Below are 27,417 nucleotides of genomic sequence, written 5' to 3' on the forward strand. Positions count from 1 at the left end.
AAACGCACTTCATATTTTCCTCATATCACATTACCGTAATTGTGGTAATTATTTAGAAATTAGGACACTATTTTCACTTTGAACAAAGAAAGAAAACAAAAGTAAAAAAGAGGTAACAAAGTCAACCAAATCCTTAATTGGTAAATTTGGCATTCTCCAAATATTGAATCAGAACACAAAGACCAACCCCCACAAATATTGAATTTGGTATTCTCTTGTCGATAGAAGGGGTAGAGCCCATCACGTGCGCGTAAAGAACTCTTGTCACTATTGGCACGTGGCCAATGGCAATTGTTTTTCTCTTTGGTCAAGATTTACACACCGAACTCTGAGACTAATAAAAACATGCAAGCTTTGGAGGGTGGGTGCGGTGCGGTGATCTTTAGGCTGCTTTTTTGCTCTACAAGATGGATGATGCTTCGTTTCAAATAGACTCTAATTCTCTCCCTGTCTTCGTCACCAGAATTTATTAGGGTTTAACAAGTAAGTTACTCTCTCCTTAACCCAGAGGTTTCATTTTTATCAATTTAGTACTCTGTTTATTGTTTATTGTTTTCTTATCCAACTAGCCCCACCTTAGGCACGCACACGCTTTCTCTCTCTCTCTCTCTCTCTCTCTCTCTCTCTCTCTCTCTACAGAAAAGTCAATATGAGTTTTCAATTGTCTTGCTTTTTACTTATAGAGCCCTGATTTTGTTCTTCTTCTTGTTGGTTGTGATAAATTTGGTTTCAGATGATAACTGGTAGTAGTTTTTGGGAATTCTGAAGTTTCCAGTGATTGAATGATTTGTTTCTTCAAAGGTTTTTTTTTGTGGTGTTGGTAAACTGAATCTCGTCGTCTAAAACAAATTGGGGAACTGGGTTTTTGATTTCATAGAGAGGTTGATTTGGAGGGTTTGGGGTCTGCGTTTTTTTAGATGGCCACCACTTCGTTTGAGTTGGAGGATCAGACAGACGAGGATTTCTTTGACAGATTGGTTAATGACGACATTGATTTTACTGGAAATGTGCCTAGTTCTGTACAAAACAGTGAGCCTGACGAGGTCAAAGCTTTTTCAAAATTGAGTATTTCAGAAGCCGGTTCTCTAGGAGTAGACATCAGCGGCAATGGTGGTTTTGGGGTTAATGGTGAATTGGGTCATGAAGATAGGGTTGTGTTGGAATCGTTGGATCCACTTCAGGACCCTGTAGAAGTTGTTAAAGAAAGCAAGTCACCGACACCTGATTCTAAAAATGAGTTCATTGCATTGAATGATATAGCCGATAATGGAAATGAGGCTAGGGCATTGGAGGATAAAGCAGATGATAGAAATGAGGCTAGTGCATTGGATGATAAAGCCGGTGATGGAAATGAGGCTAAGGCACTGGAGCATAAAGGGGAGGAAGGTGCGGTAGATGGGGCAGGGAGTACTAGTATTGTATCGGCGGAAACTGGTGTGAAAGTAGTTCAATGGAGTTCGTTTAACTCAGATTTGAAACCTTCTGCTGGGAACTCGGATTTTTTCAGTGAATTTGGAGATTACTCGGAAGACCCATTTGCAAATTTGGGTAATACAGAAAAATCTTGGGCTGAGTCTATGGTCACTAATGGTGTTTTGGAGAACTCAGTTGCTGATTTAGGTGCTTCTAGTTACGGGCAGAATCAAGGTGGTCAGCCTTGTGGGGCTACTGAGGAACAAGATTTAGATGGGGAGGACTTGAATGGTAGTCAGAATTGGGAAAATCTTTACCCGGGATGGAGGTTTGATCCAAATACTGGGCAATGGTATCAGTTGGAGGGTTATGATGTGAGTGCCAATACAAATACAGATGTGAACATTAATGCAAATACTCAAGAGAGTTTTAATGTGAATTCTCAGTCTGTAGATAATGTGGTTTTTTCAGACCAGAAAGAAGATGCTTATTATTTCCAGCAACCAGCGCAGTCTGTTTCTCAGAGTGTGGCCCAGGGAAGTGAAACTAGCACTGGTTCTAACTGGAATGAGCATTCTTGCGGGAACACAGATTACCCTGCACATATGGTTTTTGATCCCCAGTACCCCGGGTGGTACTATGATACAATTGCTCAAGAATGGAAGCAGTTGGAGTCTTCTGCTCCAGCTTCTGATCAGTCAACAAGCGTGGAGCATAATCAGCAATATCACAATACCAATGTTGAGAATCATGGGTCACAGAGTCTGCTCAATGAACAAAATGTTGCAAACTGGGGTGGATCTGTGAGCACCTATGATCAGCAAAGTGCGAGTATGTGGCATACTCAGAATGTTGCCAAGAGCGACACTGTTAGTTTTCCTGAGAAACAGCAGTATGCAACCCAGTATTTTTCAGCCGAGCATGTAGCTAATTCTGTGAATCAACAAACAGGATTCAATCCTTCTGGATCAATTGCTCTTAATGAAGAGGTAAGTCATGGCTATGGTATCAGTGGTGGGGTTGGTGGGTTTGAAAGCTTTCATCCTGCAGGAAACTTTTCTCAGCATCACAATCAAGCCAAGGAGCCAAACCAAGTGATGAGTTTCTCACCAGCTAACTTTGATTGTCAGAAGCCAGTACATTTTTCACAGCAGCCAGTCCAGAGTGGAAGTCAGTTTTCTCATGAGGCCAGAATGGGGAGGTCATCTGCAGGACGACCTCCACATGCCCTAGTTACTTTTGGATTTGGTGGGAAACTTATAGTCATGAAAGATAATAGTTATTCTCCTGCAAACATGACATATCAAAGCCAGGTCGGGCCTTACTTTCTGAGTTCAATTTCCTGAGACACATACCTACATATACATATATATATATATATATATATATATGTGTGTGTGTGCGTGTGTGTGATATACATATATATATATATATGTGTGTGTGTGTGTGTGTGTGTGTGCGTGATATACATATATATATATATGTGTGTGTGTGTGCGTGATATACATATATATATGTGTGTGTGTGCGTGTGTGCGTGTGCGTGCGCGTGCGCGTGTGTGTGTGTGTAAAATATATATGTAGATGCGTACATGTTTATACTTGTATGTCTGGTGTTGCCATAAATGCTGTAGTAGGCCCTAATTTATTTTCCCTTTCAATTTGTAATGTGAAGGACTCTGTAGGAGGTGTGATTAATGTTCTCAATCTGATGGAAGTTGTTGTAGACAAAACTGATGCTGCTAGCTTTGGAACTGGTTGTCATGATTATTTCCATGCATTGTGCCAACAATCTTTTCCTGGCCCTTTGGTTGGGGGAAATGCTGGAAGTAGGGAATTAAACAAATGGATAGATGACAAGATTGCAAACTGCGAAACTCCTTGCATGGATTTCAGAAAGGGGGACCATTTGAGGTTGCTTTTCTCTTTACTAAAAATAGCATGCCAATATTATGGAAAACTTCGATCTCCCTTTGGCACTGACCTGGCATTGAAGGTATTTTTTTTTTTTTGGTTTGTAAACTGTTTATTTATGACCTGTTTGACTGTTTGGACGCCATATCACATTTTAATTGTATTTCAGTCATAAATATCAAAACCTGGGCATTTCATGAGCACGTAGATTTAATTCTATCACATTAATTATGCTGGTTTTACATCTTTCTTGATGGGGCGTGATCAGTAGACAGATTTTCAAATTAGATGTTTGTATTGATATTGATAATTGCCTCTTAAATTTAAATGCAACAGAATGGCCCCTCAGTTATATTTAAATAACCATATGGCAGTGTAATAAGCATATAGATTAAAAAATTGCAATTCCATAAATCTGGTGTTTTCATCATTAGAAATTTAGAATTCTACTGATGGCTTGATTCTACTACCTGTTATTAGTGTTTTATCTTCCTATGTGGTCCTCTCCTTCCTAAATTTATTGCAGTCCATGATTTCATATGAACTTGGAATTCTTTTGTTTTTTTTTTTTGGGTGTGAGGTTAGTTTAGTTTAAAATATCTGTTTCAACCCTAAATCCTTGCAATTTATTGATTCATTTGAAGATTGAAATTGCAGAGATTTTCTTTATATATTCAAGAGCATCTACCAGTTCTCCGGTTGGTATGGTTATTAACCACTTTCGTTATCATAAAATTAGGAAACTGATAGTCCAGAGTCAGCTGTTGCTAAGCTTTTTTACTCTGCTAAGAGAAGTAACGAGTATGGTGCTCTTATGTGCTGCTTACATAACTTGCCTTCTGAAGCACAGAGTCAAGTATGTCATATTCTCTCTCTCTCTCTCTCTCTTAAATTTGGTTTTTAATTATGGGTTTCCTTTTTGGCTATAGAAATTTATCAGTACCTTCCATAATGAATATATGTTATTGCTTTAGGCTACTGCTCTTGAGGTACAGAAGCTTCTTGTCTCTGGTAGGAAGAAAGAGGCTTTACAATGCGCACAGGAAGGTCAATTGTGGGGTCCAGCACTGGTCATTGCATCGCAGCTTGGTGATCAGGTTATCAAAAACATTTTTTTTATCAAAACACACCAAGGAAACGTGTCTGATCTAATTTCAGAATTTGTTCTTTATGCTAATGTTTGTTCGCTTTGTTCATTATTGCATGCAGTTTTATGGTGATGCTGTGAAGCATATGGCTCTAAACCAGTTAGTAGCAGGATCACCATTGAGGACGTTGTGCTTGTTAATTGCCAGGCAGCCTGCAGACGTGTTTTCCAATGCCACTACAGATAGCAATCTACCTATGAATATATCACAACAACATACACAGGTGATTTACAAATTCGGTTATTTTGTGCAGAAAAAAAAGGGTTATCTCTTTGTGTCGTGAAAAAGGGTTATATCTTCAGGCTTAGACCTGGGACTCCCTTTTTTTCTTCGCCCAAATTCATTTTTTGCTTCTCTACTGAATAGAACACTGAAACGGCATGTGTGTAATAGTCATGCTCATGATCCTATGTTATTGAAGTTCCTTGTATATTTTTGTCTAAGATATTGATTATTTCCTTACTACAGATTGGGGCCAATTACATGTTAGATGGATGGGAAGAGAATTTAGCAATCTTAACTGCAAACAGAACAACAGATGATGAGCTTGTTATCATCCATCTTGGAGATTGCCTATGGAAGGAAAGGGGCCAGGTATTTTGTCAGTTTCTTGGATTGAGTTCCCTTTTATTTTTATGCCTCGAAAAGTGTTATCTTCTCTGGTTTTATCCTGACTGGAAAGCAATTGCGCAGAACACTGCTGCACACATATGTTATTTGGTTGCAGAAGCGAACTTTGAGCAATATTCAGAGAGTGCAAGACTGTGTCTTCTTGGTGCGGATCATTGGAAATTTCCACGAACATATGCCAGTCCTGAGGCTATCCAGGTGGTCTACATTATCAGTCCTGTGTTTTTGCTCCATTTTTTGATATGCTTTATTTCACTAACTGATGCATGATTTGCTTACACTTATGATTGACATGTACTGATCGTTCTACTCATTGTGTTGTGGAGTCCAAAAGTTTTGTTTTCATAGTTCCTCTGTATTTGGTCAGAAGTATGTGGCAGTCTGCTTTTGGAGAATGTAGCATAACCGTTTGAAAGCAGAAAATGTTTCACTGTATTATTATTGTTATTTTGTTGTTGTTGTTGTTGTTGTTGTTGTTATTGTTGTTTTCATTATTGTTATTACTATGGCTGTTCTTTTTGTTGTAACTAAATCAACCTTTTGCATATGTTGGCAGAGGACAGAATTGTACGAATACTCAAGGGTTCTTGGAAATTCTCAGTTTCTCCTACTTCCTTTTCAGCCATATAAGCTTATTTATGCCCACATGCTGGCTGAAGTTGGAAAAGTTGGAGATGCTCTGAAGTAAGTATGGGTGTTGTTCATCTAGACCATTTTTATCTGTAGACTGAAAATGATTGTTTTTTTAATCTGCCTCTAGCTTATTACACATTATGTTTGGTCAGATACTGTCAAGCAATTTTAAAGTCTTTAAAATATGGTCGAGCACCTGAATTGGACACATGGAGACAGTTAGTGTCATCTCTGGAAGAGCGGATAAGAGCCCACCAACAGGTTTTTCTCCAACATTCAGTTCCTTTATCAAGTCTTTCTGTCTATACGTTTTCTTACAGCGACATTTTGTACAGGGTGGTTACAATACAAATTTGGCCCCAGCCAAACTGATGGGAAAATTGTTTACATTATTTGATAATACTGCTCATCGTGTGGTCGGAGGCCTGCCTCCACCTGTACCTGCAACATCACAAGGCCATGCTCATCAACCAGGAGGCCCAAGCGTATCCAACAATCAATCAACAATGGGTGTGTCTTCATTAATGCCTTCAGCATCAATGGAGCCAATAAGTGAATGGAGTGCTGAGAGCAATCAACTGAATATCCCCAATAGAAGCATTTCGGAGCCAGATTTTGGGAGAAGCCCGGGAAAGGTAGATAAATGTTTTTGCCATTAGACCTTGTTTTGACCAACCGTGTCATGAATTTATATATATATATATATATATATATATATATTTTGGTTGGGGGGGTGGGGGTGATCAGTCTTGAAGTTCAGCCAAACTTACTGAACAAGGCAGATCCCTTCTGGTTCAATCAATCAAAGAGCAAAAAAAATTAGTAATCCACTTAGCTTCACACATTGTGCATTACAGTATTGGATAAGTAATTAAGGATTGGACAAATTTTATAATTTCTGAGTTACTAGTGAGATCAACAATTTAAACTTATAAAATATCGAAGTTTGTGGTTACAAGTAAGCACGTCTATATTTTCTTTTTCATTACTGTATGTTTTGGGTTATTGGGAGGTGCTCGTGCATATGAAGTGAATGGACATATAGAAGAAATTTATAAAATGTGAATGTAAAACATCAGTTACATGCATGAGAAGTTAGAACCTTGCTCTTTTTAGATTTGAGCAGAAACTGGATTTCAGTAGCTGGCTTGTGTTTTACTGAGAGAGAGAAGAGAGACAGAGGCAGAAAGAAATTTACAGCAGTTATTTGGTGTTCAATCAGGTTGATGCATCCAAGAAAGTGGACTCTTCTAAAACACAAGAAAAGGCATCAACATCTCGTTTTGGTAATTTTGGCTCACAGATATTCCAAAAGACTCTGGGATTTGTCAAAAGATCCCAGTCAGATCGGCAGGTACTTAAATATTATTGTTACTAAGTTTGAATGAGGGGATTTCCTACGTAGAGATTATATTATCTCAGTTTAGCCTCATAAGTTGTCCTGTTTTTGTTCTTCTGAAGGCTAAATTGGGTGAAAAGAATAAATTCTACTATGATGAGAAACTTAAACGATGGGTTGAAGAAGGTGCTGAACCTCCAGCCGAGGAAGCAGCCTTACCACCTCCACCACCAACTGCAGCCTTCCCGAATAGAGTTCAAGATTACAACATAAATGACGCACTGACCACCAAAAGTTTCGATGCAGTTGCTGGGCCACAAATCAAAAGCCCGGTGCCCCCTGAGCAGAGTTCAGGAATACCACCCATCCCACCCAGTTCAAACCAATTCTCTGCACGTGGACGTACAGGTGTTCGCTCAAGGTAGACTCCTGGATTCTCTTTCTCTCTCTCGTTGTTGCTTTTCATTGTATTTTTTCGACAAGAAGTGTAATGTCTCTTAACATACGATTTATTCAAATTTTCTTAGGTATGTTGATACATTCAACAAAGGTGGTGGGACCCCAGGAAGCTTATTTCAGTCACCATCTCTTCCATCTGCTAAACCTGGGGTTGGTCCCAATCCCAAGATGTTCATCCCCACTGCTGTAACTTCTTATGAGAAGACAGTTCAAACACCTGGAGAGAGCGAGCAAGAGCCGTTGGTGACCATCAACAATCCCCCAAAATCATTTCAGGATGTATTGCCCACTCCACAAACATCAACATCATATTCAATGACAACTATGCAACGGTTTCCTAGCATGGACAACATTGTACAAAAGAGAGCAGGAGAAATGGCAAATGGCAGTAGCTTTGTTCCCCCTGAATCGCGCCGTGTAGCATCATGGAGTGGAAGCCTTAATCATGCTAGCAATCCTTCTATGAGGAATGAAATAAAACCTCTAGGAGAAGCACTTGGTAGGTCTCCATTGTCGCATATGCATAGTGGTCCGCCATCATTGCAGTCTTCAAGAAGTGGTGGTAGTTTCGGAGACGACCTTCATGAAGTTGAACTTTGAAGTGTTAGGGAATAGTTGTAAATCTATAGAAAGGGTTGCATTAGACAGGGCTGGTGTCACCTGATCCTTCTGCAAGTTCGGTGATGGGGACGACACAGATGGGGAGTTCAGGTTTTTGATGAAGCCCCTTTAACCCCATTAGAGGAATTACATATATACCTGAAACCAACAATTAGTTTGAATGATATGTTGCCTTTGTCCTCAAACCAGAAAGGACATGCGATGGCATTCTGTACAGGCCAACAGATTGCCCTGAGGAAAACGAAAGGGGCCTTGAAACAGAAAGTAAGCAGCCCTTGTACCAATTTGGGAGGGAAAATTGCTTAGCATAATTGCAAATATAAGATATACCATTTCTCCCATTCACATATCTTATTCAGAATTTTGTCGAATCAATAAATAACATTGAAATGAGAGTCTGAAAGTTATTGTCTAAGATTTCTCCTTTCATTTACCCTTATTTTCTTCTTGTTACAAATAATGACAGGATTTATATTTGACACGGTGAAGTGATTCCTAAAACTTTTGTTATCATATACTTTTTCCTTTATGGATCAGGTGCACCTGTATTTTTTTATCCCACCACATCTGCACTGTGTAAGTTTATTTTCTCCCAAATTGAAGTGACATGTGTCTGCATCGCACCAAGGTTTGCACTCAAAGCACTCAAGCCCAACAAAGTCCCAATCCTTTTCTTTTTGTCTCCCTACAGCCTACGAAGTTTCATGAATTGTAATAGTCTAAATAACTTTTAAACATTTCTCACCAAAAGCAAATGAACTTTTCTTTTAATCGAACTTAGGACCTCCGGTGCATGTTAAATGCTCTTAACCACTTGAGGTATACACCCCATACTAAAAGGAAATAAATTTAAACATTGTGGAAGAAGGGATTTGCTACTTCATTTTATCTTCAAGATATAATGTCAAACATTTTCTCAACTTCTTAGTACTCTACCCGATTTTGGAAGAGCTCCCAAATCCAAATTCATTATCTCATTGATAAAAATGAAGAAAAATTTGTCAACCATGTTGTCAAATTAATATTTCAGAAAAAAAAAAAAAGAAGTAAACAAGAGTATGAGTGCAGAATGAAAAGATGGGAATGTGAAAATTATAAAAGCACCAATTTATTAAAATGTAATAAAATAATGGAAACCGAAATGTCCCCTCTCCCTCTTCTTGAAAAGAAAAGAGAAAAAAAAAAAAAAAAAAGTGAAAGAAAAGAAAGAATAAGTAACAAAAAACCAAACAGAAGCTCTCCTACTATAAAGGGCGCAAACAGAAGCATCCGTTAGCAGAAGAAAAGAGAGAGAGCCAGCCATGGAATACTCCTACCCACAAACCATTCAAGAAGACCACACCCAATACCAGCAATACCAACAATACCAACAACAACAACAACAACAAGAAGCAGCAGCAGCATATGACCCATCAAGAATTCAAGCCTACGACCACTCATATCAATCCTATTATGCCTACAATCATCAACAACAACAATATGAATATGACCACCACCAATACCAGCAATATTACAATCCCACTCAAGATTACAGAAATTCCTACGACACCACCGCCGCCACCACCCAACATCAATTCCATCAAGAACCCACTTCGATTCATCCTCCTGGGGTCCCAATCCCGCCTGAACCGCCACACAACGCGGATCCCGGGCAAACCCATTTGCAGAATGCATATTATGCACATGGGTTTGTTGAAGATCAGCAGCAGCAGCAGCAGCAAATGAATTCGGGTTCGGGTGGATTGATACCGGCGGCTGTGGCTGCACTTTCGCAGCTGACGCAACTTTCTGCGAACATGGATGCGGCGCAGAGGGCCACTCAACCGCCGGTAAGGGGTTTGCTTTGTTGGCTTTGATTGCAATTTTTGAAATTATGCATTTGTGAATTAATGTGTTTCTTTTTTTGTTTATTTGACCAATCTTATGAATCTGGTGTTTATAATCTACTTGGAGTTGGCCATGTTTCTAGCATTTGATTTGATATGTAGAGTTTGAAAACATTGTTGCAAAATGTGTTATATATTTGATATAAGAAATTCACTAAGGAAGAATTATACCAATGAAGTACAACAAATGAAAAAAATTTGATGGCATTTCCTCAAACCTATCTTGTGTTCTTCATCAAGCTTCCATCAAGCTTCTCTTATCTTTCTATTTTCTTTAATGGCTCGAGCATATTTATAAGAACAAAAAAATAAAAAATAAAAAAAAGTTTTCTTCATCAATTGATGGCCGTTCCTCCAAGCCAAGAAGATAAGCAAAAACTCATTACAAGTTGCTAGGGACACATGCATGTGAGTTGACATTTCGTGTGTGCTTATGCTTTTCTTTTAAACACTTGCTGAGGGGATGCAATCATGGTAAAACGGTAGACTCGTCTGCAAGATGGTGGTTTAGTGTCTTCATGTGTGTGTGTTTGTGTATGTGCTTTTCCTTATTATCCCATGAAGGAGATGCCATGTTGAAGCAATAAAAAACTCTATAAGAGAGTGTATTTGACATATATCAGGATCTCTCTTAAGTATGGCAGCGTCTTCCATTCTTCCCCAAAATTGCATCTTAGGATGCTTTTCAGAAAACTAGTGTAGCCTTGACGATGTTTTGGATTTGATATTTTGCTTTAAGAAAAAGATATGTAATTGGATATCTCTGTATAACATACTTTCTTTTTAATTTAGTGTGTAATTCATTTTTTAAAATTCTTTAACGAATCTGAGGGATCTGGTTCATAGCTTCTCTATTCAGGTCCCGTTGTTTATGTGGTTTGCCTTTCTGGGTTGAATCTTTATTCATGTATTGCTACTTCAATCTGTGCAATCTCTTATCAGAAATCACTTAACGTGTTCGGTCAGATTAATTTTAGCATTTAATTCATCTATATACTTTCCATTCTTTCTATATATTAAGTCTTATCGTCATTACTGGTTTATATCTATCTTTGTGCATTTTATTTCAAAATTTTCATTATTTCTGTAACTTTTTTCTGTTCATGGTAGCATTAGTAATAAAACCATTACATGGATTGCTTTATCCTTAAATGCTATTCTGCAGATTGGGCAAACTCCATATAGAGGTGGAGGTAGGAGGGGCAATAGGCCCTTCCGAGGGGGTGGTCGGGGCCATTTTGGTTACCATGGTTCTAGACCAGATGGCTCAGCCCACCCTTTCCGCGGTAGGGGACGTGGCCAGGGTGGTGGTAGACACTTTCCACAGTATGGTGCTGCATCAAACAATCTAAATTCAGCATCTGTACCTGCTGAAGGTGTAGCTGCTTTAATGCAGCCGCCTTCAGCATTGGTTCCTGGGCAGGCACCATTACCTGTACCAACACAAGTGTCTTCTACTTCATTCTGGCGACCTCCTCGTATGGCTTGGTGTGAACTTTGTAGGGTTGACTGCAACACTCCTGAAATCCTTGAGCAGCATAAAAATGGAAAGCGACACAAAAAATATATGCAGTTATATGAGGAGTTGCAGAAACTCAACAAAGTCAAAACTGAACAGCAGAATGCTCAAATGCCCAACACTGAATTAAAACCAGAAGTTGGTCAACCTGTGGAAGTTGAGGGATTTGAGGAAAAACAACCCTTACAAGAAAATCTTACTTCTGAAGTAATTACTGATAATAATAGAACTGAAACAGATCAGAAAGATACTGGGGCAAATTCTGAAGCTTCTGCAGGACCTGGGAACAAGTCCGGGGATCACTTTGCAGCTCGGGGACGTGGTTTCAAGCGTAGGATGAGGGGGGGGCGAGGGGGTAAGTATATGAGGACTAATGAAGGATCACGAAGACCAGTTGAGCCTCCCAAACCGAAACAAGTGATTCCTTTTATATGTGAATTGTGCAATATCAAGTGTGAGTCACAGGTGGTTTTCGATAGTCATTTGAGTGGTAAAAAGCACCTAGCCACCCTTAAAAGGTTTCATGGCCACCGTGCTTTGTATGGAGAAGTGGGGCTTCAAGCACTTTACCCATCTAACTTCATTGCCGCCTCAACTTCAGCCGCCCCAACTTCAGCTGCCCCCACTGTCCTGCAAGGTGACAATGATCCTCAGGCCCTCTTGGCCCAATTGTTGATGACTTATGTGCTCACTCAAACCCAAGCACAAGGGTCATCACCAGCTCCAGCGCCTGCATCTGCAGTTGCACCAGTCGGAACCCACAATCAGCTCGAGTTGATTCAAGGATTGCAAACGATGTGTCAAGATGGGAGCCAAAATGCGGTTATCTTGGAACTCAAACGTCAGCTGCAATGTGCAGCAGCTGGGAACCCAGAAACAAACACTGGGAATGGAACATCAGAGTTTGAAGCAAAGGAGCTAAGCGTTCCTATAAGTAGAACGTCAGAGTTTGAAGCAAAGGAGGTAAGCGTTCCTATAAGTAGAACATCAGAGTTTGAAGCAAAGGAGGTAAGCATTCCTATAAGTATGTCAGTTGTGGCGCCAGCAGAGAATCCAGTCACAAGCGAGCAAGTTTCTCAGACAGCATCAGATAAAGAGTGTGGAGCTGCCCCCTCAGATCCAATTTTTCAGCCAAAAGCTGAAAACCAAATGCAGGAACCAGAGTCCAAGAAAGAAGAGCGAACTGAATAGATGTAGTTACATATTTGTTGGGGAAACCACTGAGCAAAGTGAGGTCCTAAGCTAGGCCCTTCAATGACTGAATAAGATACACTCATTTCAGCCATGGTACAGTTTTATTTTGCATTGAACTAAATGGTTATTTTCTTTTGTATAACACATGTTTCGTTGTGGGACGTTCAGAATTACCCATATGTCTTTACCTTTTTGCTGAATATACATCTCATTGGCATCTATCGATTAGCCATTTAGCTGTTTTGCCCTATGGGTATGTTATGTATGTACGCTGACTAGTTAAGTGATGCCTCTTTAGTATGACAAAGTTCCCATTTCTTTTCCTTTTTCCCCGTTTTTGGATTTTTTTCTTTATTTCAAACTCATGGACTATTTGCAAATCATCTAACAACAGTTTTTTTATGCATATGATATGAAAACAGGAACAGATCAATTATCTTTGTTGTCTTTTATGTTCATCGATTATGTTCTCCCGATAATGCATCCGTGTATATGTTAATAGCTTGTTGGAAAGTTAAACAAATGAAATATTGCAGTTTAAGTGAGTTTAAATTGAAGAAATGGAACATTATTTGGTAGAACAAATTTAGTAACTTTCATTCTTTTCGGACAATGATATTCCTTTCTGCTATTTTTTCTTTAGTATGGCATTGTTTCATGGGGTTTCATTGCACGGTTAGTTTTCCAATGTAACGATGTAGTGTGGACTTAGTTTTATAACATTGTTCAACATATTCCGGCACTGGAAAGAAGACATATCATATAAATACAAAATTATATTCCGACATTGAGAAAATAAATATCAATAATAACCTACTAATCTTTTGCATTGCATATAGTATAGAACATGTCTCTTTAGCATCTGCGGAGTTGGCCAAGACAGGTGTTCCCACCTCCTTGCATCCGAATTTAATCTTACTCCCTGATTAATTATGTTATATCATATGTGATAAATTTTTCACTTCACATAGCGTAATTGGCCAAAGGTAACAAAATAATATTGTCTCCGTTTCATATAAGTTTTTCTGGTACTTTAGAATAGTTAGAAATTAGAACATCGTTATGTTGAAAAACAAAAATTAAATTACTAATTTATTTTTTAACATGTCTTCAAGACAGATCCAACAAAACGAGCCGTTTTGATGGGAGAGTTCGACAAAGTTTAAAACGCTGCGTTCTCGTTATCCCTCTCCCTCCAGCGCTAAAAAATGTATTGTCAGCGACTGGCAGCTCTACCGGCACAAACCGACCTCTTCCTTCCCTTCCCAATCGGTACCGTTCCCAAAGTCCGAAATGCCTCCACGTCCATTCAACTCCCTCTCACCAAAAACCGTAAAAACGGCCCTCGAATAAGTGCAATCTCCACTGATGAAATTCCTCCAAATGCCCTCCGCCGGAAGCGTGACCCCAATTGGAGAGGCGGGTTTAGCGTAGGGGTAGATTTAGGAATGTCACGTACCGGCCTCGCTCTTAGCAAAGGGTTCAACTTTCGTCCTCTCACCGTAATTATCCCCCAACCTCATGCCCCTGATTTCAAAACAACTCATTTTTTATTCTTTGAAAATATCTTTTAATTTCGTTTTTCATTGTGTTTAGGTGTTGAATTTGAGAGGGCAGAAGCTTGAGGATCAGCTCCTTGAGATTGCAAAGCAGCAGGTCCTAAAATTATTACTTATTTTTAAACTTATAATCTTCTTCTTTTGTTTTTGGTAATAATATGGGATTAAAGAATTAAATGAAGAAGAAAAATTGTAGGAGGCAGATGAGTTTATAGTCGGACTTCCGAAATCGAGTGATGGGAAAGAGACGCCTCAGTCCAACAAAGTTCGTAGCGTTGCTGGGAGGCTTGCTGTTAGTGCTGCTCAGAGGTATAAAATCAAGCATTTGGTCATCTATACAATGCAATGTAGATATGCAAGTATTACATGTATGTATCTGTTTTTCTTTTTTTCTTTTTGGTTTGCTTGCTTCAAATGAAAATTTATGGTCTCTTTGTTTTGGATGCTTTGCTTCATTCAAATACGAGGACTCTAGTGTGTTTTTTTGTGTGTGCTTGAGATAGTGCAATGTTCACCGGAACTTTTAATTGCAGGGGTTGGAGGGTATACCTGCAGGATGAAAACGGGACGTCCATCGAAGCCACGGATCGCATGATTAACGTGTAATCCTTTCTACCAAATCACCTTTTTCAATGATTGAATACTTTTTGCTTTGTTTAAAGATGGCTATCGATTATTATAATGCATGTTTTCGTTTCTTGGGTAGCTTCTGTTTGGTTTGAACTGTAAAATGGCGTTTAGAATGTGAATGGAAACAAAATTGAACACAGCATGAGCTCATTATGATATTAAAACAAACAAAATTTATCCATAAATTCGCGTCCTTTGTGAATTGGACTTCTTTAACTCTTTGTGAGGCGTGAAAACCTTTAGGTCAGAAAATGTGCAAAACTGAAGGGGTATTAGTTCATCAGATTAGGAGTCTTGTGCTTCATCTTCTTTCTATGCTTCCTTCTGTGAATTTATTTTTGCACCCAATGTAGGATGTTTTGCCATTTCTTGCCTGAGATCAAGTTTCTTTTCAGGGGCCTCGGCAAGTCTGATCGGCAAAGCAAAGTCGATGCCTACGCTGCCGTGGTATGCAAGAAAATATAATGTCTGTGCGATACGTTGTCTTATTAAGTGTTTAAAGCTTTATAAATTTGTTCGTCTTTGGTGCATGTATAAGAAGGGAGCAATGCAGTTTTCTGTTCTTTTTTTAGGAGCAATCCAGGATATAAATTGAAGTATGTTTTGTTATTTTTCTGGTTGCAGATGGTGCTGGAGAGATATTTTTCCATGTCGGGAGAGGGCACTGAGCTTGTGGTACCCAAGAATTTGGATCTGCAGGACAAACTTCGAAGAGGTCCTCCTAAAGATATTGACTTTTACCCCGAAGATTATGAGGATTAACCATTCACTATTAACAGTAAAACCCGACTCTTTGAAACACATTTTCAAGAGGAGCATAAACAAGAGAGAAGAGGCAATGGTTTTGCAATCCCATTTGCGATTAATCTTTCTTTTTTACTTTCCTTCATTCTTTTGTTGGTCATTAAGTGAGCAATATGCAAATATGTAAATCCTTCGAGGGGCATTCTCCTGTTGTAAATATCGCATTATATACGAATTTTTTCATTATTATCACCTATTTGTTTTTCTAAATCTTTTCTAGAAGTGATTGCATATAATTTATAAAGGTAAAATGCGCAGGTATTTTTGTATTAAAATGAGAAGGGATAAGCAGGAAGAAAGGTGAGAATGCATAGTGTGAGAAAATACCCCCTCCCGCCTTGTAGTTTAGATTTTCACTTGTACTCAACAACAACAAAACTAGCCACATTTCATGGCACCTTGGTTATCCAAGGATCAGAAATTCCATTAACATAATTCAGTGAAGGAATTTACATTCGTGATGGATAAATAAATGAAAAGACATCCAAAAAGAATGGAGGTTTCTATAAAGCAATTTCCAGTTTCATGAAACCAAAATCATCGCATATAAGAAAAAATTATCAACTGAACTCAAAATGTATCCACAATCTTTGCGGTGTACAAATTTCAAGCACATCGCCACACACAAAGTACAGTTGAATATTTTTATGATCCTAATCATAATACATTTCTGTTACTTCACAAAGTATAATCATCTAACTACTGACCGACCTCTCTCTAGTGCTACACACAATCTACAGTTTTGTTTTTTGATGAGTACACAAAATATATGCTAGTCAGATGATATCAACCTGACTTTGATGTAAACATATGTACGATTGGTATAAGATTTATACACCTATGTGTACAATTGGTTTAAGATTTTTTCAGCTCGAATGTTCATTTTCAGTGCAGTGACCTGCAGAATCGAGCCTGAGGGCTAACATGGAGAATCGGACATGAGCCCGTTTTCAGGTTGTTCCTGGTCCCCTCCACAAGATCAGCTTTATTGGCCATCCTCACCACTCTGGGGTTTATATCTCAGGAAACTACCAATCACATGACGTCAAGATCATCAAGCAAATTCGGCTACAAAAGTGAACTTGGAACAGTTGCATGATAGGTGAAAATCCAGTCTTTAACGACAATATGGCTGCACCTAACCTGTGACTGATAAAGTAAAAAGTGAAGATTAGTTAATTACATTTTGGTTAAAGAATACCTTAATCATAAGAGTACAGCCGATAAACAACTGCATGGGAGGCATACAAAAATTCATAGTGATTTGGCGGTTTGCTGAACCTTGTTTTTTTCTGGACAAACCCTGTAGCAGAACCGTAACAAGGAGAGTTCGTATCTGCACCAAAGTGTGGGAGGCAATCTGAGGTGAAAATTACAGATCCATCTTACTAAAAAACATATACAGAGAAATTTAGCAAGAAAAATAAGAAATTTCCTATAAACCAAAAGAAATCAATTACGAAAAGGGGAAAGACACTGCATGTGTGGGAAAATTGCTTAACTAAGTAAAACAGAAACAACCATTATAGAAAACCTCCAATATAAAAGAACAAAATCAAGTAAACTTACATGGTTACCCGTACATAATTAACTAAAATTTAATCATGCTTGGTGCCCAAAATTAGGGGTCGCAGTTTTCAACCCAACAAGTTAAAACGCCACAAACCCAACATGGAATTAGTAGGTTAGGGTCACTACAACTTGACACAAACTCCATTTTAAGATGCAATACCATTTTCTAAAGCCTAAATGTTGCACCTTCAAAACTAAAAACCAAGCAACAATAATCTTTCTACTGTTGAAAATTTCTATTTTTAAATGAATTCCACTTGGAACTTCAAAACTTTCCACCTCTGTTAGATCCACTAAAATTTTAGTCATCAATAAAGTTCTAAAACCTCTGTATCACCTAGGAAAGTCATTTTGCATCTTCAAGGGTTTGTCTGTGATGTAACCATTCAAAGCAAAGAGGTGGTAAAGCTTCAAATTTAAGAAAAATGATAGCAAATGTTGGTACACAAATATTTAGGTCAAAGACAGTCCACAAAGGGGAGAGACAGAGAGAGAGAGAGAGAATCAAAACCAAAGATGCTTACCATATTGCAACCTCCAGTTTTCACCAAAAGAACACCTTAGCTTGATCAATGATTTAGATTTCCCCTAGATTAACATAAGACTAATCCGATTGAAATTGTCAATTCACACCCACTATCCACAATAAAAGAGAAAAATCAAAAGAAAAAAAGTGAAGCAAAAGAAAACGTCAAACTCTAAGATTACCTTCAAAGGCATACAACTTTCCACAATAAGCATCGCTATGATAGATCAATACTCGGGATGATTTTAGAAAGCATTCTATATGAGGGCCTTGAACATAAATCACCATCATCACTGGGAAGAGAAGCAAGCTCATTCTCCAAAATAGAATATGCTTCTGAAAATGCCTGCATCATCCAACGATAGTCTTGAAATTAAGAAACAGACATATGTAGCGGCTAGCTAAAGACAAACACCAGGTTATCACATAAGCATTGAATATACCTGAAAATATCAGGATAACTAATCCAAAAAGAACACAGCTTACCTTGATACACTGATGTATCCGGAAGCAATTGCGCCCCACATTATTAGTTGGGAAAAGAGGATCATCAATGTGTATTGGGTCAATGCTACATGGAGTAGAATATCAAGATATAAACAATGGATGAAATTTTAGAAATTTATCTGTCATGCACGAATAACAAAAACAGAGGGTGATAGTATTACCTGCAACCTCTTTCCCTCTTAATATAAACACCGCTTCCTTGTACTGATATACGCATTTGGCGAGGATCAAACACGTTCCTGGAAGGGAGAGAGAGAGGGAGGGAGAGAGAGAAAGAGAGAGAGATCAAACGTCAAACAATCACTATGTAATTTAAATCATATTAGAATAAGCTAAACAATTTTTCCCTCATAGTAAAGTCAATTCCAAGAAGCACTTGCACTCCTATATCATTAGAAAAAGAAATAAAAATCCTTATTAGTGGTTGGCTTACCCAAAAAAATAAAGAAAATTCATCAGAAGGTTTCCAAAGTTCTGCAAGATTATTAATGTAGCGGTTAAGTGAAAGCAATCTAGTAATAATCATCAGCAAAACTGAGAAACAAAAAAGGGCAAAAAGAACAAGATTGAATGAGAAATTTGAACTTAACCCAGCCACATGAAATTTGAACATCTATACAAAATGCAAAGGATACCTCCATTTCTAAGTGATGCACACAATTGGGTTCTCTTGAGATTTAAGGAAAATGAGGCCCTCAATTAAATGCAACCATGCAGAACTTTAATAATGAACAGTACTGAGAGGAACATTCAATCTATGCACATTACTTGGATCTTCAATTAGAAAAAAAACAAGGTATTACCGATGTCACACATTAATTTGATGCATGTCTATGGTGTTCAAAGGTCCTCCACAATACTTGTAGAATATATCATCCCAGGGAAAACATAACATACTAACAAAGCAAATTTAGACTTGAAAATCGAGATTTACTTGATTGATAGGTCGGCTAAGATGATACTCATGCTGGAGAAAACGTATAATTAGTAATACCTGAAACAAAAAGAGTGAGAAGCACAACTTATTTACTGTAAAGGACATACTGAACTATTTGCATTTTTCTTTTACAAGAGAGATGTCTAGAAACAAAATCCAGGTACACAGCAGCCAACTTCCAAAATTTAAAACATATTTATGTAGAATCACTGGTTACAAAACACAACAGTTAAGAGGAGCCAATGCAACTGTTCACCTTTCTCCAACAGTCAATAACAGCATGTGACAGTAGGTTGTTACGTGCATTATGTTTAAAAGTTAGGCAATGACATGGATCAAGAAAAACTGACAAGCCAATACGTGCAACGTGTTGCTTGAATACTCTTGTCATGTTTATGCTTCCTATACTTGAGTTAGTCGACTGGTCATCAAACTGCACTTTCTATACGTTCATAATGCATTATAATTTAGGCCTTAATCTGGATGCTGCCAGATTAAAGCATCAAATTTTCAATACTTTCTTATGGAAGCATTAGAGATCTCAATTCTACTAGCAGCCTGCCTAAAAAGAAGTATTAAAGCACATTCATTGAGAACGCACAATGTTCCACATAACATCTGTCCCAACTGGAACATGGTGAAATCAAAAACTTCAAATCAAATTATTTTTTAATATTAAGCCTTGGAATAAGTAGCATTACTCACCAAACAATAGGAACTCAAGCCACCAGAGTAAGACTGATCCAGGCTACGATCTGCCAAGAACTGTTTCAGTACCAAAGCAAGAGGTGCAGCAGCTGGAAACTGCTCTGTTAGATCCTTAACCTGCAAATGACCAACTACAGTTCATAAAAGATAAATAAAATATAAATAAAACATATAATAGTTTTCAACACGAGCTATGAATGTCAACAAAAGTGCATAAATAAGATATAAAGAATGAAACATATAATAGTCTTCAACTTGAGCCATAAATGCCAACAAAAGCGCCTCAATAAATTATATTAAAAATATATATTAAAGAAAAACCTAAGGGATAAATCACAAAGAAAAGAAAATTGTAGACTATCCAAAATGGTAAGAATAACAGAGATATTTAGTGGCATGAAAGTTTCATTTAATTTATTCTCATACGCAACAAATATGCAAGAGACCTACAACAACAACAAAATATGGTTGCATACTTCTGGATAATAAAATTTTAAACTATAATTAAATGCCTCAAGAGAATGAAAAAAAAAAGGGCATCCCTGAGATCCAAAAGGACCGTGCACAGAATGGATGCTAAAGGACCCCAACCACAAATGTCAAATAAGCATAATTTAACCTACTAGCACACAATTGACATGGATTTGCGAACAAATAGTAATTTGAAAGAAACTACCCCGGAATTATGTATCAACAAACATAAAGGCCCATTTTAGCACAGATGCAACAATCTAATGAAATTTATTACACTTAGGTGTTGTCCAGCAAGACTTGGCATTCTGACGACAGATATCTTTGACAGAGGGATATTGTGTGTTTGGGTGACACTCTTTGAAATATTTCAAACTAACTTATTGAATAAAGGTCCAACATCGGTATTTTTAATGACAAGTCAAGAAGCTGTTAGCATTACATCTCATTAATTTGCAACATGAGAGAATACTTGAGCCAGCCTCTGTAGACATCTTTAGTTAAATAAGATCAGAAGATGGAAGTAGAGAGTGCTATATTTCACACACAAAATGCAATACATGTATGCACACGCACACACAAGAGAGAGAGAGAGAGAGAGAGAGAGAGAGAGAGAGACCAGCTCTGTAGTTTGGAGTCCTGTATGAGACGGAGATTTGAAACTGATGTCAATACGAACTGATACTGAATCCTTTGTAACATCATAATTTATCTGTGAACATTTAGGCAGTGCAGATTCTTCTAAAACAACCACACTAGAATTCACATGACTGCCTTGCTCGCCCGACATGTGAGGTAGCTCTTCTTTTGGGGATTGGACATTGGAGGCAGAAGAGGCAATGAGATCACGGGGAACTTCCACCACAAGCATTATTATAGGTATCTAAGACCAAAGAGGAAACAGTAAGAAAATCCATGAAAACAACAGAGGCTTAAATGAAAGAGAAGTAAAAACAAAAAGTTTAAAAGAACAGGAGTTACAGCTGTATTTTCCACAGTCTTGAGCGAATCATTTTTTACCCAGTCCTGATTGACGAGATACCTGGCGGCATGCTGGAACATCAAAATAAGTGTCACCCAGGAAACAGGAAAAACAATTATAGGTATCAATTGGCACTGTAACAACTAAACAGGAGGGAACAATTCAGATAACCAAAACAATGTTTATTTGTTCATGGGGATGCATCCAGGAAAACTGGTCCGGTATAGTGAAGTTCTATTATAAGATGTAAAAAACATGGAAGTAAATTAGATGAAAAGTTTAATAACAAATTAGGATTCAAAATGATCCAACAGGAACAGAGTGAAGTGTCCAAGTTTATGCAGCCTCTTTGAGTGTACATACATGCACATTAAGCTTGTAAGCCCATAAACTGCTCATAAAGAAAAATAATGTTCATCTACTGCTTTGGAACAGTGACAAGCTAGTGTACAACATAATTTCCTTCATTAATTGGAAAAACCAATCAGTTTCAGTACACAGACATCCAATAGACACAATGAATCACATGAACTGTCTTCCACTACAACAGTAATGTACAACATACCTGAAGGCATGTTTCTTTAATACCATTACGGCCCTCCAATATCCCAGCTTCTTTAATGGGTTCCTACAAATATATCTGCACGTAAGTTTTTTTTCCATGAAAGTAGTGGTCTATGTAAATGAGAGATTAGATCAATAAAGACTTTACCAGGTTCCTCACAGGAGGCAGACAAACCACAAGGTCCACATCACTTGTTGGAAGTGACAAACCAGTTGCAGTTGAACCAAATATGTTTGTCCTGGACCTGGGCCAAAGCACCTGGAGAGACCTTGTAACCCGCTTGACAGCCCAATTGATGTAGCACTTCCTAGCCATATTCTCTGCAGCAACCTTCAATCCATCATATCAAACATTCAGTAGAATGTAACAACACATGGAAGAGGGTCAAGGCTACAAATATTTGACAAACATTTTGATTGGAGAACTTGAAAATAAAAGCTAGTGATGACAGTAAGAAGGGATAAAAACAAATGATGACCGATCAACTATTCTACCTGCTTGCAGAAAAAATCAATATCATCGTGGACAAGGCTGTGCATCAAAGGAAGAGACGCCTTCCTCATAGGACAGTTATGCAACTCAGGCGGTTGTAGGGGGAATGCAACATCTGGCTGTACAATGAAAATACCATCTGATGAAAGGGCTTCCAAAACTTCAACGTAAATTTAAGCTCATAACATAGATGCTTACATGTTCCTGATCACGAGCTAGTTGAGAAATAGCAATCAGTCGATCCTGCAACAAAGGTGCAGGAAGAGGCTGAATCAACGGGCGGCCAGAAATATTATTACTTCTTAATGGCCAAACAACTTCAGCACCATCCATGCGCAAACAAGCTTCCTCCAAGTTAGCTCCATCATGGAACCATCCTCTCATACCCCAGTGCCTTGGGCTGGAGCTACCAGATCGAACAGTTGGAAAGCCCCTGTGTTTCCTGGCATCACTCACAGGAGAGGGTGGAGGTGGTCGGGGAGCACGTGGAACAGAAAGCACCACGGGTGATGGCGGCCGCTTTATCCGAGGTTGCTCTCGCCTAGTAGGAGGAACACATGGGCTTTTACGATCATAACTACGCTTAAACTCTCTTGACCTTTCTCTTGAAATGTTTGGAATGATGATTGGCCGCAAAATGGGATAAGGAAGTGAATCTCCTATCTTCCCTTCGACATCACCACTTACATCAGCCAAAGATCCAGATGATTCCTCATCTGCTGCTGTGTCTGTCATTGTTGATGAGGAATGTAGCACCTTGCCTGGTACTTCATTCCCCGGCATAACATAGCCAAGAGCTTGGTTTCCTGATCCCAAAGGATCAAAAGGAGAACAAAAAGAAGCAGTAGGTGAAGTCAAACCATTTGTACTATATGAAGAAGAAAATGCAACCATATCATCGACAGCCCTATTCATGTCAGCTTCACGCCAAGCCCATGAGCTATCATCAGAACTAAGGGAAGGGGGGCGAGAGAAAACCGTCCCTGGATGGTCAGAAGGATTCCAGTACATCACACCACCACCGAAGTATTGATTATAGTCTACCCCAGAAAATGCTTGCACCTCAACTTCATCCTCTGATATCCAGTGGCTGTCATATTCATCTGCTAGTTCATGTGCCCTTATTGGATCAGGCAGGTCTGTGCAATCCCAAGAATACCTCCTTTCGATGTCCATTGTTGTATTAATCTGGACACTGTGGGTGGAAAAACCCTGCGGAAAACTACACTGCTTCTTTGAGAAGAATCCAGAATCATAATTACAGGTCCGGGACAGAGCCAATCCGCGAGCCCTTCGAACAATTGGAGGCCAATCTAAACTCATTGGCAATGGTCGAGTCAGAACTGGATTACACCCACCTTGAATTGGACAACTTCTCGCCTGATGTATCGTGGGTAGAAAAGACTGGCGAAAGTGATTCTGCCAGTTATGACCAACATCCAGATGCAATCGATCAGTGGCAGGTGGGAGATGTGAGTTGACAGGTGGAAAATAGGCACAAGCTACACCAGGCCACTCATATGGAAGGCATTCGAAAGAACTTGAAGCTCCAGTATCACATATAGGATTTCCATGCTCTTGGTCCTGAAACAGAATAGCTTCCTTTTTAATATCAGCAGCTCTTACTGCTTTGTCTGGCGAGACGTCTTTTACATCAGATTTACCAACACGTGTGTTCTGAAAGTCAATATCCTTATGGCTGAAAGCATTATCATCCACCACAGGCACAGAAGGTATTACATTTCCAACTATTTCACAATTTCCAGTTTCTGATCCGGTGGATTTAATTTGAATTTCAGTAATATTGTCTGATGACTGGTATTCTTCTGAAATTCTACGACAGAAACTTGCACTAGAACCAATAACATAATTTTCTTGAATGCTTTGGGCGGCATCCTCATCCTTAGTCGACCCATTTGCAGAATCAGGAGGCATCGAATTTGTCACAAGGATGTTACAACCAGCTGAACAATCTGTGATGTTCTGGAAGGCTGAATCACCAGAAACGGGATCGCACTTTGCAGTGTAATCTTCAGGAATGACAGAGGAAGAAGAAGCTTCCATGACTGATCTTTCAAATTTTCTCACATCAACGGCATTCTTACAACCAGTTATTTTGTTTTTTCCTTTATCTTTCCTACCCTTCCTTGCAGCAGTCTGAGCTTTTGCAACAACCAGTGCTTGTGCACGATCCTGATGACAAGCTACGAGTTACAAACCATTCAAATCATCAATGAGAAATGTGATCCAAATTTAAAAAACTAGAACAACCATTTCATCTTTTGATGATGATGCCTCTTTGAAAGTCTCGGTCTCCTGATGTATACCATGCATCTTCTTGGACTCCACCGAATCTACCTTCTCTTTATGAGCCAATGTACAATTAAGATCCTGGCATAACACTGAAGCAATTAAAACTATCCACAAAATGTGTGGTGCATCCAAAAGAACATCAGCGAACTAAAAGAGTACCTTGAGAGACTTTTCACACAAAAAATCATCTGCAGACGGGCTACGACCAGGATTTGGCCTTTTCATATTGCGGGTCCTCCCCTTACTTTTTCGGCTACAAGCACTAGGCTTTGCCTTTGATTTCTTAGGTAAGGATTTGTCACCCTCTGCTAAAAGTTCCAGTTTTGTGCAGTCAAGCAAAATAACCATAAGAAATCCACGTACTTTTCTTAGCATAAAATCAGAAATGGTAGAAATTGAACTCAACGTGCTATAGAAGAGTTTCCCTTTATCATATTCACTATGGCGACATAAGGATATCATCATTACTATATCCTGAAGCAAAATGAGATTATTAAAGGCACCGACTAGGGAAGCAGATTCCCCAGAAAGAGAAGCAGGGATAATGCTTGACCCAAATTCAGTGTCAGCCACAAGTTTTGGAACAGTCTTTCGCGTAGATACATTATGGTTGTACCTCAATGGCTGTTCTACTCCTGTATTGAAGAGCCACATTTCATCCCCCACCTCACTACTTGTCCCCTTCAGAATCTCAAGAATCTAAATTTAAAATGAACTACGTCAAGCTAAAATAACAAAAATATCTGAAAAATCAAACACCGGATTGTGACCTGCAGTATAAAGATTTTCCATTTTGAGAACTCCAGTTTATGGATATTAATGCATCAATCTCTTTAAACCTTTCTTTATTACCAATTTGTTAACACAATAACTCAAACCTAATCTATCAACACAATCATTCAGAATCTATTACATTTTTTACACAATATCGTCCAAAAAAAAGTTAATACTATAAAACGTTAAGTTTGAAAATGTACCAAAGGTTTCGCTGATTTTCCCAACACCGAAGTCAATACATTCCTCCTTGTTGCTAAATCCAAATTTCCCCACGAGTCCACACACCCTTTCTTCCTCCAATACACATTGGCCGCCAAGCCCGCAGCACTCATCTTTTCTTTCAGCTTCACCCCTCTTTTCTTCCCATTACTACAACTCAGCCACGCCAGCCTCAAAGCCACCTCCAGCCGGTTCGCCACAAATGCTTCCATACTGTAATACCCTTTGTCCTTCAACCACTTGAATTCGACCCAATCCAATCCCAAGTCACTCTCTTCACCTCTCAAGAAGCCCCCATTTGATGTTTCATCCATCACCGCCACAAACCTATCCACATTCTCAACCAAACCCTCGCTCACCGACACTGTATCAAGATCCTTCACTGAACACGAGCATTCCTCAATCTTCTCTCCTTCTCTCGACGCAAACAACCGAGTCGACTCGAATATCCTCCTCTCCAGCTCGTTCGACTCGGAAACCCGAGACAGAAGCCCACTCGACCTTTTAAAACATAGGGTGGGGAGGTCACCTGAGGGGAGGTCAGGGAGGATGATGAAGAAGCCATGGCTATTGGTGCGGAGCTTGCCGAGCATTTGGATGAGGATCCGTACGAACTTCGAATCCACAGCGGTGAGGTGAGCTTGGCGCTGGTGGACGGTTAGAGATGAGAACCATTTGAGAATTGCGGACCTAGGGTTAGGGTTTGGTTTGAGGTCTGAGGTATTGGAGTGAGAATGGTAGAGAGAGACGTGGGAGGTGAGCGAGTCAATGAGTTGGTCCTGAGTCATGAGCGAATCGTAAGGGGATTTAGGGTTTCGATTCGACATGTTTTTTTTGTTCAGAGAGAGATGAAAATGGCGAGAGAAATTGGGAGGGAATTTCGGGTTGTGAAATGCGGGTTTCGGGGGTCCGAGACGAGTTTGAGTTTTCAGGTAGACAGATGGTAGACTTTTCCGGTGCGTAAACAGTCAACTGTCAACTGTCAATCACCAATCCCCGGAGGCCTAATTTAAGTTTACGATCATTGATCATACACTAAAAATTTCTATTTTTTTCAACCAAAAACAATTTCTATTTCCAATGAAATTTTTGGGTCAAATTACCTTTTTTCACTTACACTGTAAGTCATATTCCACATTAGTTTATCAATGAAGTTCATCCAAATTAGGGGCTTAGCGAATTTTATCTAAATAAAACATTTTGTGAATTTTGTTACCGACATAATTTTTATGTTCCTAAAAAGGGTATATAATGTTTTTATTTTATTTTATCAATAGAGGTTTTGAAATTTCAAACTTGAGAACTCTTTCAATATTGAGAAGAGAAGTAACACTAGACCAGAAGCTAGTTGATTATATAATATTGAACATTTGTAAAGTATATGATAAATAACTCAGTGCACCCATCTTAAAATACTCTTAAGGAGAAATAGCACAAAATTGTCCACTTAAGAAGATAAATCAAAGATGATGGCATTGATGAGATTGAAGATTGGGGCAAAATGGCCTAGCTAGGCTTTTGAATTTGGGATTTCGTTAGTATTTGCATGGCTTCACTGATGGACAAAAAGATTAGGGGTTATGGTTGGTATTTGTATGGG

At 38.8% G+C, this 27,417-nt stretch overlaps 4 protein-coding genes across 18 annotated transcripts; 3 read left to right on the forward strand and 1 right to left on the reverse strand.

Annotated features, from left to right (window-relative positions):
* The first annotated feature begins 260 nt into the window (after nucleotides 1-260).
* On the forward strand, nucleotides 261-8,637 carry LOC117617669 (protein transport protein SEC16B homolog). Its single transcript, XM_034347146.1, has 14 exons — nucleotides 261-483; nucleotides 734-2,726; nucleotides 3,088-3,408; nucleotides 4,066-4,182; nucleotides 4,301-4,423; nucleotides 4,536-4,697; nucleotides 4,943-5,068; nucleotides 5,168-5,302; nucleotides 5,661-5,788; nucleotides 5,890-5,998; nucleotides 6,073-6,372; nucleotides 6,960-7,091; nucleotides 7,199-7,497; nucleotides 7,604-8,637. Exons 2-14 carry the CDS (start codon nucleotides 918-920, stop codon nucleotides 8,133-8,135), a joined length of 4,293 nt encoding a protein of 1,430 aa, XP_034203037.1. The 5' UTR covers nucleotides 261-483; nucleotides 734-917; the 3' UTR covers nucleotides 8,136-8,637.
* A 725-nt stretch (nucleotides 8,638-9,362) lies between these two features.
* On the forward strand, nucleotides 9,363-13,079 carry LOC117618623. The gene is made up of 2 exons (XM_034348277.1): nucleotides 9,363-9,985; nucleotides 11,208-13,079. The coding sequence occupies exons 1-2, from the start codon at nucleotides 9,458-9,460 to the stop codon at nucleotides 12,750-12,752; spliced, it is 2,073 nt and encodes a 690-aa protein (XP_034204168.1). The 5' UTR covers nucleotides 9,363-9,457; the 3' UTR covers nucleotides 12,753-13,079.
* Nucleotides 12,735-15,940, forward strand: LOC117618624 (putative pre-16S rRNA nuclease). 5 transcript variants are annotated; one of them, XR_004584478.1, is made up of 7 exons: nucleotides 12,735-12,848; nucleotides 13,871-14,257; nucleotides 14,352-14,411; nucleotides 14,511-14,682; nucleotides 14,848-14,916; nucleotides 15,340-15,410; nucleotides 15,569-15,677. XR_004584478.1 is itself a non-coding variant. In XM_034348278.1 (7 exons), the coding sequence occupies exons 2-7, from the start codon at nucleotides 13,964-13,966 to the stop codon at nucleotides 15,704-15,706; spliced, it is 726 nt and encodes a 241-aa protein (XP_034204169.1). In that variant the 5' UTR covers nucleotides 12,735-12,848; nucleotides 13,871-13,963; the 3' UTR covers nucleotides 15,707-15,940. The 5 variants fall into 5 exon arrangements, 3 of the variants coding, with proteins under 3 accessions (XP_034204169.1, XP_034204170.1, XP_034204171.1); XR_004584479.1 differs by having other exon boundaries at nucleotides 14,848-14,914; nucleotides 15,340-15,391; nucleotides 15,569-15,622; XM_034348278.1 differs by having other exon boundaries at nucleotides 14,511-14,623; nucleotides 15,340-15,391; nucleotides 15,569-15,940.
* Nucleotides 15,941-16,269: 329 nt separating this feature from the next.
* Nucleotides 16,270-26,777, reverse strand: LOC117617842. 11 transcript variants are annotated; one of them, XM_034347430.1, is made up of 18 exons: nucleotides 25,799-26,777; nucleotides 24,981-25,520; nucleotides 24,780-24,899; nucleotides 22,707-24,701; nucleotides 22,511-22,627; nucleotides 22,164-22,346; nucleotides 22,017-22,079; nucleotides 21,451-21,522; nucleotides 21,089-21,352; nucleotides 19,996-20,115; nucleotides 19,288-19,347; nucleotides 18,787-18,827; nucleotides 18,515-18,592; nucleotides 18,333-18,417; nucleotides 18,029-18,192; nucleotides 17,845-17,908; nucleotides 16,997-17,084; nucleotides 16,270-16,897 (listed from the first exon to the last, which is right to left on the reverse strand). In XM_034347430.1, the coding sequence occupies exons 1-15, from the start codon at nucleotides 26,642-26,644 to the stop codon at nucleotides 18,064-18,066; spliced, it is 4,713 nt and encodes a 1,570-aa protein (XP_034203321.1). In that variant the 5' UTR covers nucleotides 26,645-26,777; the 3' UTR covers nucleotides 16,270-16,897; nucleotides 16,997-17,084; nucleotides 17,845-17,908; nucleotides 18,029-18,063. The 11 variants fall into 11 exon arrangements, with proteins under 11 accessions (XP_034203321.1, XP_034203320.1, XP_034203317.1 ...); XM_034347429.1 differs by having other exon boundaries at nucleotides 16,997-17,108; XM_034347426.1 differs by having other exon boundaries at nucleotides 17,030-17,084; nucleotides 17,845-17,924.
* Nucleotides 26,778-27,417: the final 640 nt, after the last annotated feature.

Source organism: Prunus dulcis, chromosome 2 (assembly GCF_902201215.1).
Source record: "Prunus dulcis chromosome 2, ALMONDv2, whole genome shotgun sequence".
Classification (NCBI taxonomy): Eukaryota; Viridiplantae; Streptophyta; class Magnoliopsida; order Rosales; family Rosaceae; genus Prunus; species Prunus dulcis.

Coding starts and splice junctions, on each gene's coding strand:
- LOC117617842 (XM_034347430.1), bottom strand. CDS start 26,644: ATGTCGAATCGAAACCCTAAATCCCCTTACGATTCGCTCATGACTCAG. Junction 24,702..24,779: donor CATCATCAAAAGATGAAATG/GTTGTTCTAGTT, acceptor GCTTGTCATCAG/GATCGTGCACAAGCACTGGT. Junction 19,348..19,995: donor GCTTGAGTTCCTATTGTTTG/GTGAGTAATGCT, acceptor TTTTTGTTTCAG/GTATTACTAATTATACGTTT.
- LOC117617669 (XM_034347146.1), top strand. CDS start 918: ATGGCCACCACTTCGTTTGAGTTGGAGGATCAGACAGACGAGGATTTC. Junction 3,409..4,065: donor GCACTGACCTGGCATTGAAG/GTATTTTTTTTT, acceptor TCATAAAATTAG/GAAACTGATAGTCCAGAGTC. Junction 5,789..5,889: donor AAAGTTGGAGATGCTCTGAA/GTAAGTATGGGT, acceptor ATGTTTGGTCAG/ATACTGTCAAGCAATTTTAA.
- LOC117618623 (XM_034348277.1), top strand. CDS start 9,458: ATGGAATACTCCTACCCACAAACCATTCAAGAAGACCACACCCAATAC. Junction 9,986..11,207: donor AGAGGGCCACTCAACCGCCG/GTAAGGGGTTTG, acceptor GCTATTCTGCAG/ATTGGGCAAACTCCATATAG.
- LOC117618624 (XM_034348278.1), top strand. CDS start 13,964: ATGTATTGTCAGCGACTGGCAGCTCTACCGGCACAAACCGACCTCTTC. Junction 14,258..14,351: donor TCAACTTTCGTCCTCTCACC/GTAATTATCCCC, acceptor CATTGTGTTTAG/GTGTTGAATTTGAGAGGGCA. Junction 14,412..14,510: donor TTGAGATTGCAAAGCAGCAG/GTCCTAAAATTA, acceptor GAAAAATTGTAG/GAGGCAGATGAGTTTATAGT.